We start from the raw sequence: 17,801 nt of genomic DNA on the forward strand, positions 1-17,801 counted from the left end.
TGTCTTGTTGGAAGACAAATCTCCGTCCCAGTCTCAGGTCTTTTGCAGACTCCATCAGGTTTTCTTCCAGAATGGTCCTGTATTTGGCTCCATCCATCTTCCCATCAATTTTAACCATCTTTCCTGTCCCTGCTGAAGAAAAGCAGGCCCAAACCATGATGCTGCCACCACCATGTTTGACAGTGGGGATGGTGTGTTCAGGGTGATGAGCTGTGTTGCTTTTACGCCAAACATAACGTTTTGCATTGTTGCCAAAAGTTTGATTTTGGTTTCATCTGACCAAAGCACCTTCTTCCACATGTTTGATGTCTCCCAGGTGGCTTGTGGCAAACTTTAAACAACACTTTTTATGGATATCTTTAAGAAATGGCTTTCTTCTTGCCACTCTTCCATAAAGGGCAGATTTGTGCAGTATACGACTGATTGTTGTCCTATGGACAGAGTCTCCCACCTCAGCTGTAGATCTCTGCAGTTCATCCAGAGTGATCATGGGCCTCTTGGCTGCATCTCTGATCAGTCTTCTCCTTGTATGAGCTGAAAGTTTAGAGGGACGGCCAGGTCTTCGTAGATTTGCAGTGGTCTGATACTCCTTCCATTTCAATATTATCACTTGCACAGTGCTCCTTGGGATGTTTAAAGCTTGGGAAATCTTTTTGTATCCAAATCCGGCTTTAAACTTCTCCACAACAGTATCTCGGACCTGCCTGGTGTGTTCCTTGTTCTTCATGATGCTCTCTGCGCTTTAAACGGACCTCTGAGACTATCACAGTGCAGGTGCATTTATACGGAGACTTGATTACACACAGGTGGATTCTATTTATCATCATTAGTCATTTAGGTCAACATTGGATCATTCAGAGATCCTCACTGAACTTCTGGAGAGAGTTTGCTGCACTGAAAGTAAAGGGGCTGAATAATTTTGCACGCCCAATTTTTCAGTTTTTTATTTGTTAAAAAAGTTTGAAATATCCAATAAATTTCGTTCCACTTCATGATTGTGTCCCACTTGTTGTTGATTCTTCACAAAAAATTACAGTTTTATATCTTTATGTTTGAAGCCTGAAATGTGGCAAAAGGTCGAAAAGTTCAAGGGGGCCGAATACTTTAGCAATGCACTGTATATTGAGCTCAAGCAGGGTTTTTCTACTAGGGGTGCTAATGAACGGGCAGGTTAAATATGGTTTGGAAAGATGCCACCCCTGGCAGTCCTGACTTATGTGGCCTATTGAGAATTCAAGCCTTGGTTGTACAATGTTAATACACTACTCAAAAAAATTTAAGGAACGCTTTTTATTCAGAGTATAGCATCAAGTCAATTAAGCTTCGGGAATATTGATCTGGTCAATTAAGTAGCAGAGGGGGTTGTTAATCAGTTTCAGCTGCTTTGGTGTTAATAAAGTTAAAGAAGTGGAGTGGGCCATTTTCTTTAAAAATTCGACCAAAGATAATATAAAATGAAGGAGGGAAACAAGGGGCCTGGTTGGGACTGGAAGACAAACTAAGAGTGCTCAGGAAACACCAGAAACAGATATAACTAAGAGCGCCTTGGGAGCTTCCCTTGGCCCTTTTCTCTCAGTGTTATGGAGATCCGAATCGCCAAAAATAATACGAAATTTGGAATTGGCCATCTAAATCCAAGAAATTCTGTAGGAAATTAACGTCATCCAAAATTTGGGATCAACTCTAATGGAGGGTGAGGGGTGTGTGTCCAGTGCTGTATTTTGGCCTAGGCCAACAAGGCCCAGGCCTAGGGCGGCACTTTGCAGGGGGGCAGCAAAAAAGCTGCCCCCCTCCACCTGAGAGTCTATTGGCCGCTGGTTGCTAGAGCCGCCTCTCTCACCCCCCCCTCTCTCTCTCACCCCCCCAACAGTCCCTCTCTCTCTCTCATCCCCTTTTCTCTTATCCCCCTCTCTCTCTTATCCCCCTCTCTCATCCCCCTCTCTTATCCCCCTCTCTCTCATCTCTCTCATCCCCCCTCTCTCTCATCCCCCCTCTCTCTCATCCCCCCTCTCTCTCTCACCCCCCCTCTCTCTCTCTCCTCCCCAATCTCTCTCTCATCCCTCCTCTCTCACCCCCCTCTCTCTCTCACCCCCTCTCTCTCACCCCCCCCTCTCTCTCACCCCCCCCTCTCTCTCACCCCCCCTCTCTCTCTCACCCCTCCTCTCTCTCTCACCCCCCCCCTCATCTCCTCACACCTGCACCCCTCTCTCTCTCCCTCACCCACCCCACCTCTCGTGAGATCTCAGGGGTTCATGCTGGGAGTTGTAGTCCTTCAATTTTGGAGGGAGTCACATCCATTAAAAAAGGAGTGGGGCAAATTTACATAGGAGGGGAAGGGGGTGCCCAATTTTAGTCTTGCCTAGGGCAGCACAAAGCCAAAATACACCACTGTGTGTGGCAGGTGTTACCGAATGTGAAAATCCATTATAGGGTCTCCATAAACCTTTTCTAATCTGGTTCTCCTCTCTACAGGAAACCTGCCAGAGCATTACATCGTTCCTGGATGAAGATTTGGGTCGATACATTGTGAATGTCACCACCGCAGCCTCCCTCTGCAGTCAGGCACTTTGCGGTGGAAATGGACGCTGTCTGCGTCAAGCAAATGTCACTGACGCCTTTCTACATCTCAACCCCGCCAACTTCCGCATCGTGAAGGCACCACCAGGGTCCAACGCATCTGTTCCCATCTGGGCGGAGGGCCAGCTGTCATCAGAGGACATCTCTCTTCTAAATGCACAGTTCCAATGCCAGTGTTACCTGGACTCTCCTGGAAATACCTGTGGTTTTCAGAACCGCATGTACAATGGTGCCGAATCCACGGGGCCCTCCAGGGGTCACACAAGTTCCTGGATATTCATTTCTCTTCTGGTTATAGTACTGGAAGGGAAATAATCTTGTGGGGCACTTTAGGATGCTCAAGAAGAGCCTCAGCTGTGGTAGAGACAAATATCTTCTAATCTGTAGCATCAAAATGGATTGGTTATAGTTAAAGTGCACCTGTCATGAAAGAACTATGGACCGCTGCTGTCCTCCATCTACAAATGTTGACTGCATACCAGTTTTCCTGACTCTTTAGGTCTTATGCCTCGTACACACGCACCAATTGTTGGCCGTGAATTTTCGGCCAACGTCCAATCGGCCGATTGTCGGCTTGTTAGTATGATGCTTCTGACAACCAACTGCGAATTTTCGGCCGAAAAAAACCTGGTGTGCATGCTATAAAATTTTTGTTGGCCAACAACAGAACGGCCGATTGTTCCTCAGTCAGTACAGATTTCGGCAGACAAAAATCTGATGAGCAAGACTGGGCATGCTCAGAGAAGAAAAAACACACGGAAAGTCAAACATCACATGACATCACTTCTGAAGTTGGTTTTTGTTGGCCAAAAAAAGTCCAGTTCAAGTCTAGAGCACATTTCAACCAACAAAAAACACTGGACAAAAGACGGCCGATCGGTCGGCCAACAATCTGTGCGTGTGTACAGGGCTTTAGCAAAGATCTGACCTGGAACAAGCAAGCAACTGATTAAGAGTCCTTGTCTACATCTAGTTCTGAGTCCGTAGCTCAATGTATTGATGCAAGATAGCCGAGCAAATAGCATTTGACGTCAGTAATCTCTCCATCCCTCTAATCTCCCCATGTGGACATGGGGTGACTTTGTGAATTTCTACCTCCTTTTCTCAGTGATGGTCCCTGATGTTCCTCCAAATTACAGAACAGCAGTATGGCTTTAAAGTACAATCAGGAAATATCTCTTTTTTCCAGCCAGTCTGGGGATTCAGGAAGATTTATCTACATAGCTACCTCATTAGTGACCATTGTATCCTTCCAGCAAGATTCTCAGGGAACTACATGGCCAGTCAACCAGTCACCTTCATCCGAGGATGTCCTCTTTTAGCATTTCAGAGACTTATATTGTTCCTTTACTCTATGTAAGATATGGTCTTACATTGTAACATTGTTTCTTGACGTTATGTAAGATATGGACTTACATTGTTTCTTTCCTTGATGTAAGATATGGCCTTTTATTGTTACATTGTTTCTTTACTTTATGGAAGATATGGCCCTTTATTGTTACATTGTTTCTTTACTTTATGGAAGATATATTGAAGATATAATAGCCTAGGATGGGAATTTGGACGCACCACATTTACAATAAAAACTTTACAGTTATTAATCCATAATAGACAAAATACAAAATATTTACACACGTCTGGACTTTCGGTGGCTGTACCGGGATGATATGCAGCTGCAGGCATCACCCCGGTATCATTTTGTAGAGCCAGCAGATCGGCTGTCTTGTAATAGCAATCAGAGGCTTTAGGCAAGGTAGGCGCCCGCATTGAGGGTACATTAATTCGGGGTGCAGCGGGCATCTTTATCTTTATTTCTGGGGCTCAAGGCAGCTGGGCCGCTCCTTGGGCCAGCGCCGATTACCCGGACTCTCTGTGGCTGTTCGGCCGCCCATTCAGTTTACTGCATGGTCGTCGGAGTCAGGGGGCTGGACCACTTAAGCCCCGGAGGATTTGGCTGCTCAAAGACTAGGGCCTATTTTGCAATTCGGCACTGCGTGACTGTAACGGACAATTGCGCGGTCGTGCGACGATGTACCCAAATTAAATTGACGTCCTTTTTTTCCCACAAACAGAGCTTTCTTTTGGTGGTATTTGATCACCTGTGCGATTTTTATTTTTTGCTCTATAAACAAAAAAAAAATAATAACAATATTTTTCAAATTTTTTTTATATGAAATTCCCAAAAAAAAATGTAAAAATCAAAATTTTTTAACATCTTAGGCCAATTTGTTTTCTGCTACATATTTTTGGTAAAAAAAATCACAATAAGCGTATTTTGATTGGTTTGCGCAAAAGTTATTGCGTTTACTAACTACGGGAAAGATTTATATCATTTTTATTGTTTTTTTTTTTTAAGTAGTAATGGTGGCGATCTGCAATTTTTTTGCGGGACTGCGACATTGCGGCGGACAGATCGAACCCCTGACTAACATTTTTTACACTTTTGGGGGTACCAGTGACATTACTACAGTAATCAGTGCTATACATATGCACTGTTACTGTAAAAATGACACTGACAGGGAAGGGGTTAACTTTATTGGTGATCAAGGGGTTAAGTGTGTCCCTAGGGGCGTGATTCTAACTGTCAAGGGGCGTGGCTAGCGATGTAACCACAGAGACATACGATCCTACATAGCAGGATCGTACAGTCTCTGCAGTTACACCAGGGAAAATGACAGGCGGATTTGTTTACATCAGCCGCCTGCCTTTCTCCCTCTCCAGCGGGAGATTGCAAGTGACCGGCGGACATCGGAGCTGCCGGTCACACGTGCGGGGATGGCCGTGAACGAGCGGGGACGGGAGCGCGCCTCCGGCGGCGCGCGCTCGCCCCCTACAGGCTCCTGGGCCAGCGACATAGTACTACGTCGCTTTGCCCAGGAGGGGCTGACTGCCGCAGTAAATATACTGTGGGCGGTCGGCAAGCAGTTAAAGTGTTACTAGACCCACAACAGTAAAATCAGTCTGTATATGCAGTAAAGCATGCTTTTTATACGCACTGTGGAACCTAACAGGTTAATCCACTGCATTGTGTATGAAGGCTGTTTGATCCTGTCTTCTCTGATCCTCCCCTTCTTTTACTGTCTCCAAAAAATAACCTGATTGTGACGGGAGTCACTTTGGTTGGGGGGCCCGTGGAACCCAGCTTACCTTCGAAAGGTTGAGAAACCCCACTCTCAGCTCTTATGTGTAAGTCACCTTGTGTCTATTAGGGGCACAGGGTGACGAAGAAAATGGTGGACAACTACTTGGTGGGCACTGAGAATATGGTTTTGATTCCTTCAAATGGGACAGTGATATTTGTCCACAATATCCCTCAAGAAATCTAGGATACATAATTTCACTGTATCAGAATTTAAGAACAATGTATGAGCTTTACCTCATAGACTGTTGTAGACCGTTGCCATGAAGTCTGTGACTTCTGAATGGTCAGGATGTTGCTTGGATGTGGATTTCAGCATCTTCAATGTAGGAGACGGACAGTCTGTTACTGGTGGTCTCCTGCTATTATCTGTTTAATGAGGTGTTCTGTGTTCATACGTAGTATAATGTGTAATGTATTTTGTTTTAGCCTTGTTTCAGTGCTGAATTAATTAACATGTTAATTATAACATTGTCTAGATGTGGATTCCCATTCACCTATTGTTTCTGTCCAGATGGCTAGGTAATTAGCTCAGGTTAATTATATTTCTGTACACAATTTCATCTGCATAGGATAATGTAATCAGGCACCAGATAATCTGATCAGGAGGGGGATGTCCTCCTCTGTGGTATATATTGTGTGTGAGTTTGTTCAATAAATGTTGGAGATCTATATAAGCTATTCCCGGCTAGTTTTGTATGGGGGGCGGCTAGAATATCTGATATCTATGTTCAGACTGGAGGAAGTGGTATACTGACGGAAGCACACAACCACATTGTGGGTCGCAATTCCGTTACACTGATATTTACAGAGCCAGGGGACGGGCTGCACATGCTCAGTTTGGTGTGTATTGCTAGAGAGTTTTTTTTTTTCTTCTTGGGAGAGTCCATGTGATCAGCACAGGGCCAATCAGCACTGTCCAGACAGAGGATCAGGGGAGAATGAAAACTCCTCTTACAAGCTTTACTAGGAACTGATAGAAGTCACAAGATTGCTATATAGTACTGATGAGAAAAGGTATTTAGCAGTTTATATTAACTAAAATAATTGCATTTTGTGTACTGTGGGAGACCAAATATAGTGACTGCAGGCTCCTGGGTTTAGTAACACTTTTTTTTTTTTCAAAAATATTTTATTAGGTTTTCGAGATAAAAAAAAAAATAAACAACCATACAGGAAACACAACAAACAAAGGTAACCTCATAACAGAATGGCTGAGTAGTAACACTTTAAGTGGTTTGTCTTACCTCTGTAAACTGTTACATTCTTCTGGAGATTTTGTGCTTTTGAAAAACAACAGACTTCTTGGCTGGATCACCAGATGAAAATAAAAGAAAGGCTAAAAAAGAAAACTAATGCCGCCATCTCATCTAAGAATCAAGTCGAAATATAGTAGATGTTTGCTTTTAGGTTCAATACTGCTGTAAGTCGCTGTTTTTTTGTTTTTCTCTCTATGTAAGAACATAAGTCACTGTACCATCCTTGGTCTATATTTGTAATATTTGTCTGAACTGTGATTTGAAAATAAAGAATTATTTAAAAAAAAAAACACGTTATATTCATAACTTCATATCAAATACTTCATACTCATTTAGCAAAATGATTTTACAAATGCTATGTATTTTATTGGATATATTTAGAATAACATTTTGATATATACAGTGTATAAATATATTATTTACACAATAATACACTCTTGCTGGGTTTTCCTCACTGCTATATCTAACTCCCCAAGCCTTTATTTTGTTTTTTTAGATCAAGAATGTATTTTACTTCTGGCCAAACTGGCACCCAACACAGGGTGATGGGGAGGAGGGGCATTAATGGAAAAAAAATAAAATAAATAGTACAGCCGGCCATTGTTTTTGAGGTTCTTGAGGGTTCAGAGGAGAGGTAACGTCAGTTATTTCTAAAGTAAACATCCTTCACATACCAAAGGCGGGTGTAATTCCTCCAAAGTGGTGAGAATCTGACTGTGAATGAAGATGGAATATTATACGGCATAGAGGGATCTGCTGTGACTACTGTATGTATTTATACATGGTGATCATATCCCCCCTTATGTATTTATACATGGTGATCATATCCCCCCTTATGTATTTATACATGGTGATCATATCCCCCCTTATGTATTTATACATGGTGATCATATCCCCCCTTATGTATTTATACATGGTGATCATATTCCCCCCTTATGTATTTATACATGGAGATCATATTCCCCCCTTATGTATTTATACATGGTGATCATATCCCCCCCTTATGTATTATACGTGGAGATCATATCCCCCCGTATGTATTTATACATGGAGATCATATTCCCCCCCTTATGTATTTATACATGGAGATCATACCCCCCCCTTATGTTTTTATACATGGAGATCATACCCCCCCCCTTATGTATTTATACATGGAGATCATATCCCCCCTTATGTATTTATACATGGAGATCATATCCCCCCTTATATATTTATACATGGAGATCATATCCCCCCCTTATGTATTTATACATGGTGATCATATCCCCCCCTTATGTATTTATACATGGTGATCATATCCCCCCCTTATGAATTTATACATGGTGATCATATCCCCCCCTTATGTATTTATACATGGTGATCATATCCCCCCCCTTATGTATTATACGTGGAGATCATATCCCCCGTATGTATTTATACATGGAGATCATATCCCCCCTTATATATTTATACATGGAGATCATATTCCCCCCCTTATGTATTTATACATGGAGATCATACCCCCCCCCTTATGTTTTTATACATGGAGATCATACCCCCCCCCCTTATGTATTTATACATGGAGATCATATCCCCCCTTATGTATTATACATGGAGATCATATCCCCCCTTATGTATTTATACATGGAGATCATATCCCCCCTTATGTTTTTATACATGGAGATCATATCCCCCCTTATGTATTTATACATGGAAATCATATCCCCCCTTATGTATTTATACATGGTGATCATATCCCCCCTTATGTATTTATACATGGAGATCATATCCCCCTGCCCCCTTATGTATTTATACATGGAGACCATATCCCCCCTTAATCTCCTCTTCTCAAGAGAGAATAAATTCAGTTCCTCTGATCTCTCCTCATAGCGGAGCTCCTCCATGCCTCTTATCAGTTTGGTTGGTTTCCCTTCTCTGCACTTTCTCCAGGTCCCCTAAAAATGACAAACAATGGATTTAAAATGACAGCGCCCAATTCTTTTAGGATGGTGGGTGGATGCCATCCCGTCCAGGCGCTTTATTGCTTTATTCACCTTTATTCTGAATATTTCTGGACCATATCACTTTTGAGCCATTGCAGATCATTTGGGGCTATGCCACTACCACCCCCCATTATGGACATGAGCTCCCCCATGCTAAGAAATTATAAGAAAGTAATACATTTGCCTTCTCTTTGTCCCCAGTCACCCACTCCAGATTTTTTTTTTTCTTTTATAAAGGGCCTACATGCTCAGACCTGACCTTTCTACTATTGATGTACTTGAATATTAATAGCATTGAAACGTAAATGTAATGATTTTCATCTAGTAAATACTTTATATCGGCCCGGCTTGGATAAACGTAGGTGGAACAGGAATGATGTATTGTGACACGGTGTCAGGTGTGGTAACGATTACTCATGGACATTATGTGCCATGCACAGACGTAATGTGTTCTTGTATCTCAATAAATATAGAATAACAGACAAATCCTCCAGCAACCATTACTGATATACAGTACAGTAATTCTATACGAGAAGGTTATGGCTCCATCTAGTGGACAAATAACAGAATGCAGTCAGTGGGTTCTGGAGGAAAAGAAAAAAATGTGCTGAATAAAAAAACAAAACAATGTCCATCCACCAATGTTAGGGGTTGCCAAGCCCAAGGAACTATTGTGCTTATTTTGGTGGATTTTCTTGAAGTTAAAGGAAGAAAGACTTAATAACACAATGGTCAATGAGCTATGGCCTCACTGACCACAACCTTATCGACCCCTTTCAGTTTGGATTTCATCGGCAACAATTCACGGAAACTTCCCATCTAAAATTCACTAACAACTTGCGAACTGCTAAAAAAAATGGTCACTACTCTGTACTCATATTCTTAGACCTCTATGCTGCCTATGATACAGTTGAACACCCCTTCTAGCCTTCAAAAAACTCCATTCCCTTGGCCTCCAAGACTTTGTTCTTTACTGGTTCTCCTCTTACCCATCTCTCTGCACCTTCAGGGTCACCTACATCTCTACCTCCTCCTCTCCTCTTCCTCTCTCTATAGGGGTTCTGTCAATGGACCTCTTCTATTTTCTATCTACATCTCCTCCCTGGGTTGGTTGATATCATCTCATGGCTTCCAAAACTATTTCTATGCTGATGATACCCAAATCTCCCTCTCTACTCCGCTCACCCCCATCAGTCTCCTTGTGCATTGCTAATTTACTAACTGACATATCAATCTGGATGTCACACTACTGACTTCTCTTTCAGGATAAACTACAATCAGTTCCTCCACACACACCAGAGTGCTAGGTGTAATCCTGGACTCTAACCTGTCTTTTTGGCCTCACATTCAATCACTGCCCAAATGTTCCCGCCTTCACCTATTTATCATCCCCCAAATATGTCCCTTCTTAACTCCACTAAGCTACCTTTTTTCCTCTCTGGTTATCTTTCGGCTCAACCATTGGGATTTCCTCCTCATAGGCCTACCTGTACACAGACTTATACCCTCTTCTGTCCATCATAAAGGCTGCCAAAATTCATCCACCTTTACTAACCAGTCAATGTCCTCAACCCTTCCACTGGCCTCCACTCAGTGTCCTCCACCCCTCTCTGCCAATCCCTCCATTGGTCTCCACTCAGTTTCCTCCACCCCTCTCTGCCAGTCCCTCCACTGGCCTCCACTCAGTGTCCTCCACCCCTCTCTGCCAATCCCTGCACTGGCCTCCACTCAGTGTCCTCCACCCCTCTCTGCCAGTCCCTCCACTGGCCTCCACTCAGTGTCCTCCACCCCTCTCTGCCAGTCCCTCCACTGGCCTCCACTCAGTGTCCTCCACCCCTCTCTGCCAGTCCCTCCATTGGTCTCCACTCAGTTTCCTCCACCCCTCTCTGCCAATCCCTCCACTGGCCTCTTTTCAGTGTCCTCCACACCTCCCTGTCAATCCTTTAATTTGTCTCCACTCAGTGTCCTCCACCCCCTCTGCCAATCACTCCATTGGTCTTCACTCAGTGTCCTCCACCCCCTCTGCCAATCACTCCATTGGTCTTCACTCAGTGTCCTTCACCCCTTCTGCCAATACTTCCACTGCCCTCCTCTCAGTGTCCTCCACACCTCTCTGCCAATCCGTCCATTGGTCTCCACTCAGTGTCCTCCTCCCCTCTCTGCCAATCACTCCACTGACTTCTATTCAGTGTCCTCTGGAAAACCAGCAGCCAACCAGCTCCCAATTAGCGCTCTCAGCCAATGGCTGAGAGCGCTGATGGGAGTGTTCTGGCGGGGGGCCGTCCCCCTGTCAGAACACAACAGTTTAGTGGGGAAGATCGCTGTACTAACATCAGATCATTAGTACAGCGGCTCTGAATGGAGTTTACAGTTTTCTTTTTTTTTTTTTGTTCAACCTACTGAACAGAAAAAAACTCATAGGGGTTAATTCACTAAGCTTTACCACATGCGGTAAGGCTATTGTGTTACTCATTTGCATTAATCTTCGCATGTGGAAAATAAAGCCCAATTCATAAGTCGAATTCCACCCACAGAGGACCCACAGAAAGGGGTACTATTCCACCCACAGAAAGGGGTGCATAGCTACCTTTAGAGAGGGGTCTAATTCCACACACAGAAAGGGGTGCATAGCTACTCTCAGAGAGGGGTCGAATTCCACCCACAGAGGACCCACAGAAAGGGGTACTATTCCACCCACAGATAGGGGTGCATAGCTACCCTCAGAGAGGGGTCAAATTCCACCCACAGAAAGGGGTGCATAGCTACCCTCAGAGAGGGGTCGAATTCCACCCACAGAAAGGGGTGCATAGCTACCCTCAGAGAGGGGTCGAATTCCACCCACAGAGGACCCACAGAAAGGGATACTATTCCACCCACAGAAAGGGGTGCATAGCTACCCTCAGAGAGGGGTCAAATTCCACCCACAGAGGACCCACAGAAAGGGGTGCATAGCTACTTTTAGAGAGGGGTCGAATTCCACCCACAACAGAGGACCCACAGAAAGGGGTACTATTCCACCCACAGAAAGGGGTGCACAGCTACCCTCAGAGAGGGGTCGAATTCCACCCACAGAGGACCCACAGAAAGGGGTGCATAGCTACTCTCACAGAGGGGTCGAATTCCACCCACAGAGGACCCACAGAAAGGGGTACTATCCCACCCACAGATAGGGGTGCATAGCTACCCTCAGAGAGGGGTCAAATTCCACCCACAGAAAGGGGTGCATAGCTACCCTCAGAGAGGGGTCGAATTCCACCCACAGAAAGGGGTGCATAGCTACCCTCAGAGAGGGGTCGAATTCCACCCACAGAGGACCCACAGAAAGGGATACTATTCCACCCACAGAAAGGGGTGCATAGCTACCCTCAGAGAGGGGTCAAATTCCACCCACAGAGGACCCACAGAAAGGGGTGTATAGCTACTTTTAGAGAGGGGTCGAATTCCACCCACAACAGAGGACCCACAGAAAGGGGTACTATTCCACCCACAGAAAGGGGTGAACAGCTACCCTCAGAGAGGGATCTAATTCCACCCACAGAAAGGGGTGCATAGTTACCCTCAGAGAGGGATCTAATTCCACCCACAGAAAGGGGTGCATAGTTACCCTCAGAGAGGGGTCGAATTCCACCCACAGAGGACCCACAGAAAGGGGTGCATAGCTACTCTCACAGAGGGGTCGAATTCCACCCACAGAGGACCCACAGAAAGTGGTCACTATTCCACCAGCGGTGGACACACAAAAATGTGGCATTATACATCACGAGTACACAAGTTTTTTTTTTTTTTAATAAATCAAAAAGGCAGGACGTGCAGTGCAAATTAAATGCAAACATCGGCTGCAATTGAACATCAAGAACTTTTAAAAAAAAAATATTAATAATAATTATGAGTAAACGTTGTTCTTTCAGGATCCATGGGTGTATGCCATCTGGTCCAGGTGTTTAATCCACCTTTAGGCCCCTTTCACACGGGCTTTCCGATCCAATCTTCCTGTCCGTTTTTCAGGCGGATCTGATCGGATGCTCCATGCAGCCCTATGGAGCGGCGGATGTCAGCGGTGACATGTCCGCTGACACCCCGATGCTATCCGATCCGATCCTGTCCGTGAAATCCGGACGGATGGAAACCCTTTTTTCCATCCCTCTGGAGGATCGGATCAAATGAGAACAGACAGGCGGTCCGTTCTCATCCGATCTCCGCATAGAGGACAGCGGGGATCTGAGAGGTCTGTCTCTGCACACAGAGCGGAGACGGAGCTGTCATCCGCCTGCTCAGCAGGGATCGGCGGACGTGTGAAAGGACCCTAATTCTGTCTAAATATTTCTGGACCATACCAATTTTGAGCCATTGTGGATCATTTGGGGCTGTATCACTACCACCCCCATTATGGACATGAGCTCCCCCATGCTCCTTTGTACAGCTGAAGAAAGTATTTATTACATTTACATTCTCTTTGTCCCCAGTCACCCCCTCTAAATTATTTTGCTCACACCTGACCTTTTTACTATTAATATATTTGAATATTAATAGCATTGAAACATAGATGTAATGATTTTTTTCTAGTAAATACAGAACTGCATTAATTGGTGTTTATTTTATATCTGCCCGGCTTAAATAAACGTAGGTGGAACAGGAATGATGTATTGTGACACGGTGTCAGGTGTGGTAACGATTACTCATGGACATAATGTGCCATGCACAGACGTAATGTGTTCTTGTATCTCAATAAATATAGAATAACAGACAAATCCTCCAGCAACCATTACCGATATACAGTAATTATATACAAGAAGGTTATAGCTCCATCTAGTGGACAAATAACAGAATTCAATCAATAAATGCAGGAGGAAAGGAAAGATGTGATGATTAACACTTGCCGACCAGCCATTGCAGTTATACGGCAGCAGGTCGGCAGGTTTCAGTAAAACGCCACACTTGTACGGCAGTCTGCAGGAGAGATCCTGGGGGCCCACTCACATAGGTGATCGAATACCATCAAAAGAAAGCTCTATTTGTGTGAAAAAAAGGACATCAATTTTATTTGGGTACAGCGTCGCACGACCGCGCAATTGTATGTTAAAGTAATGCAGTGCCGAATCGCAAAAAAGGGCCTAGTCATTAAGGTGGAAAATCCTTCCGGTCCAGAAGTGTTTAATTAGTGGGTGGAGTTCTGCTTTAGTTGTATTATCTTCTCAATCTGGGGGCAACAAGACAAGCTGCAAGCGTTGAAAGCAGTAAATCTTCAAATGATTTGTTGACACCTCTGTCCTCAGAAAGAATAAAACATGATGATAATGTCATACAGAAATTTTGATTTTTTTAAAAAGCAAAGTGAGTGACAGGATTCCCCTGGAGGCCAATGTACGCCGTGCTCATGAAACCGCGGTAAAGCTGTTGGATGTCATTCATTCCTTGACTTATTAAAGCTGAATCAACAATGCAATAAAAAAAAAAAAAATTGCAATCAAAGCATTTTATTTTGAAGAAATACTTCTTTTGAGACCCCCATCTTCACTGGGCCTGTGTGCTGGTGGTGGTGTTGGCGGCAATGGTGGTTGGTAGGAGAGCGCCAGGCTCCTGCAAACATTAAAGCACCCTGCCCTGAGCCTTAAATGAAAGGACACATCCCCAGGATCCCATTTTAGACATGTGTCCCTGCTGACCACTGGGTGGTGCAGACTTTAAAGCTGTGCAATGGGTTGATCAGTCGTCTCTGGTTTCAAATCAAACTGATCAGCAGATTGCAGTTAAAGCAGTATTTTTTATTTTTTTTAATAAGTCTTTATTGAATTTCAAACATTAAACAATATACAAATACAAAAGTAAATAAGTATACATAAATATAAATGTACATAAAAAAAAAAACCAACAAGAAACAAAAAAAAAAAATTAAATAAAAAGGGGGGGGGGGTAATATCCAGTGTATATCTTATTCTTATTTGTACATTTCAAACATGTCCAAGTACAAGTTAAAGCAGTATTAAACCCAAAAAAATTATAAATATTGCAGGTTACTAACTCTTAGAAGTGGTGGCTGCATTCTTTTTTCTTTTTTTTTTTTTAGTTTTTTCCCTACGTTTTACAGGTGATCGGCCAGTAAGTCTGTTATTTTTCTACTTTTTTTTAACAGACCAAGCTGTCCAGCAAAGGTTTCAGTTAGAGGGTTGAGACAAACCATTTACTACTGACAGGGTTGCTTACAATGGTTAGAGAGAGACATTTTTATTATTATTATTATTATTTTTTTATTATTATTATTATTATCATTTTTAAGATTATATTATTTATGTTATTTTTATATAATTTAATTTAATTTTTAGATTTTATTAATTTTTTTAAACTATTTTGGAGAGTTTTTTTATTTTATTTATTTTTTTTATATATATTTGTCTCTTCAGCTATACATTATATTACCAAAAGTATTGGGACGCCTGCCTTTACACACATGAACTTTAATGGCGTCTCAGTCTCTAGGGTTCAATATTGAGTTGGCCCACTAAGGATGGGAGAACGGTTCGGCCCATGCATGAGTTTGGGCTAAACATCTGCCTGTTCAGCCATTCGCCAAACACCCGAATTTGCCCCGACAAACACCCTGCAATGCACTGAGCTCTGCACAGTGCATTCTGTGCCCTGATTGGGAAAACCTTTCCCCAATCAGGGCGCAGTGTAAGCTGGTTATTAAGGAGCGGGGCTGGGAAGTCGGCCGCAGCATCCTTAACAACCAATGAGTCATCAGCTGTCAATGGGATTCCCCGCTGACAGCTGAATAAAAAAAAAAAGAAAAAAGCAGCGTGGGGTCCCCCCTCCCCCCATTCCAAGCCAGGCCCTTCAGAAAAATGAAAATTATCACCCTACAGAGGGCTGAATTCAAAGACACCTCAAAAATCAAAGTGAAAAATGATGCAGCAGGCGAGTCCATTTTGCTGAAATTTCATTGCAGCAACTCAGAATGGTCCTCAGTAGTTTGTATGGCCCCCACGTGTTTGTATGCATGCCTGACAATGTCGGGGAAGCTCCTTATGAGATGACGGATGGTGTCCTGGGGTATTTCCTCACAGATCTGGACCAGGGCATCACTGAGCTCCTGAACAGGCTGAGGTGCAACCTGGTTGCGTCAGATGGACCGAAACATAATGTCCCAGAGGTGTTCTATTGGATTTAGGTCAGACGAGGGTGGGGGGCATTCAATGGTATCAATTCCTTCATCCTCCAGGAACTGGCTGCATTCTCTCATCACATGAGGCCGGGCATTGTCGTGCACCAGGAGGAACCCAGGACCCACTGCACCAGCGTAGGGTCTGACAATGGGTCCAAGGATTTCATCCCGATACCTAATGGCAGTCAGGGTGCCATTGTCTAGCCTGTAGAGGTCTGTGCGTCCCTCCATGGATTTGTCTCCCCAGACTATTACTGACCCACCACCAAACCGGTCATACTGAACGATGTTACAGGCAGCATAACGTTCTCCACGGCTTCTCCAGACCCTTTCATGTCTGTCACATGTGCTCAGGGTGAACCTGCTGTCATCTGTGAAAAGTACAGGGTGCCAGTGGTGGACCTGCCAATTCTGGTGTTCAAGGGCAAATGGCAATCAAGCTCCACAGTGCTGGGCAGTGAGCACAGCGCCCACTAGAGGACGTCGGGCCCTCAGGCCACCCTCATGAACTCTGTGTCTGATTGCTTATATCCAGCAATATTCTGCTACTATTGGATTCCAGAGTTACAATTTAATAAAACTTGATTACATTTTAGGAAAATTCGATCTCATAGAATACATTTGCGTGCTGATATTTTAAACAGTTTCCCCCGCTAGTGGCAACCAAAGAGGAACAGGATCTGTGGTAATCGGCTCTCCAACCATCTTCATGTATTTACAAAAGAGATATTTTTTTTAGGAAGTGAAACTTCAGAATTTCCTGTTTAGTCTTTAAATATTATTTCTGTCTTTGAAAAGAAATGAAAGCTGTTTCTATGTTTTACCAGATTTCTAATGACTTCTGGACCGGAAGGTTTTCCCCCTTAATGACCAGGCCATTTTTTGCGATTCGGCACTGCGTTACTTTGACGGACAATTGCACGGTCGTGTGATGCTGTACCCAAATAAAATTGATGTCCTTTTTTTCCCCACAAACAGAGCTTTCTTTTGGTGGTATTTGATCACCTTTGCAGTTTTTATTTTTTGCACTATGAACAAAAAAAGAGCGAAAATTAAAAAAAAAAAATAATAAAATGTTTTATTTTCTGCTATAAAACACGGGCAATTAAAAAACAAAATCCAATTTTTTTAATTTGTATTCTGTTACATATTTTTGGTAAAAAAAAAAAAAAAAAAATCCCAATAAGTGTATATTGATTGGTTTGCACAAAAAAGTTATCGTGCCTACAAACTAGGGGAAAGATTTATGTAATTTTTATTGATTTCTTTATTTTTTACTAGTAATGGCGGAGATCTGCGATTTTTAGCGGGACTGCGACATTGCAGCGGACAGATCGGACCCCTTAACTGACATTTTTGACACTTTTGGGGGGACCAGTGACATTACTACAGTAATCAGTGCTAAAAATATACACTGTTACTGTAATAATGACACTGGCAGGGAAGGGGTTAACACCAGGGGTGATCAAAAGGTTAAGTGTCAGCCTAGGGGGTGCTTTCTAACTGTGAGGGGGATGGGCTTGTGGAATCAACACAGAGACCTGTGATTCTAAATAGGAAGATAACAGGAGCTCTGTGTTCATTCCAGAGAGGACAACGGTCTGCTGTGTTTACAACAGCAGGCCGCCATTCTGTCGTACTGGGGAGCGATCGCGGGTGCCCGGTGGCAATCGTGGCCGCTGGTC

General features: G+C 43.5%; 1 protein-coding gene across 1 annotated transcript in view; it reads left to right on the forward strand.

The window, feature by feature from the left end:
* LOC309562117 (uncharacterized protein) overlaps positions 1–17,801 on the forward strand; it is an 80,073-nt gene that overhangs the window by 15,588 nt on the left and 46,684 nt on the right. Inside the window, exons 4-5 of the mRNA XM_082266248.1 lie at positions 2,473–2,889; positions 3,767–3,933. Coding sequence (XP_082122374.1) covers positions 2,473–2,889; positions 3,767–3,933 — 584 coding nt within the window. The remainder of the gene's footprint in view (positions 1–2,472; positions 2,890–3,766; positions 3,934–17,801) is intronic.

The sequence above is a fragment of the Pelophylax lessonae genome (assembly GCF_965119305.1).
Source record: "Pelophylax lessonae genome assembly, chromosome: 8".
Classification (NCBI taxonomy): domain Eukaryota; kingdom Metazoa; phylum Chordata; class Amphibia; order Anura; family Ranidae; genus Pelophylax; species Pelophylax lessonae.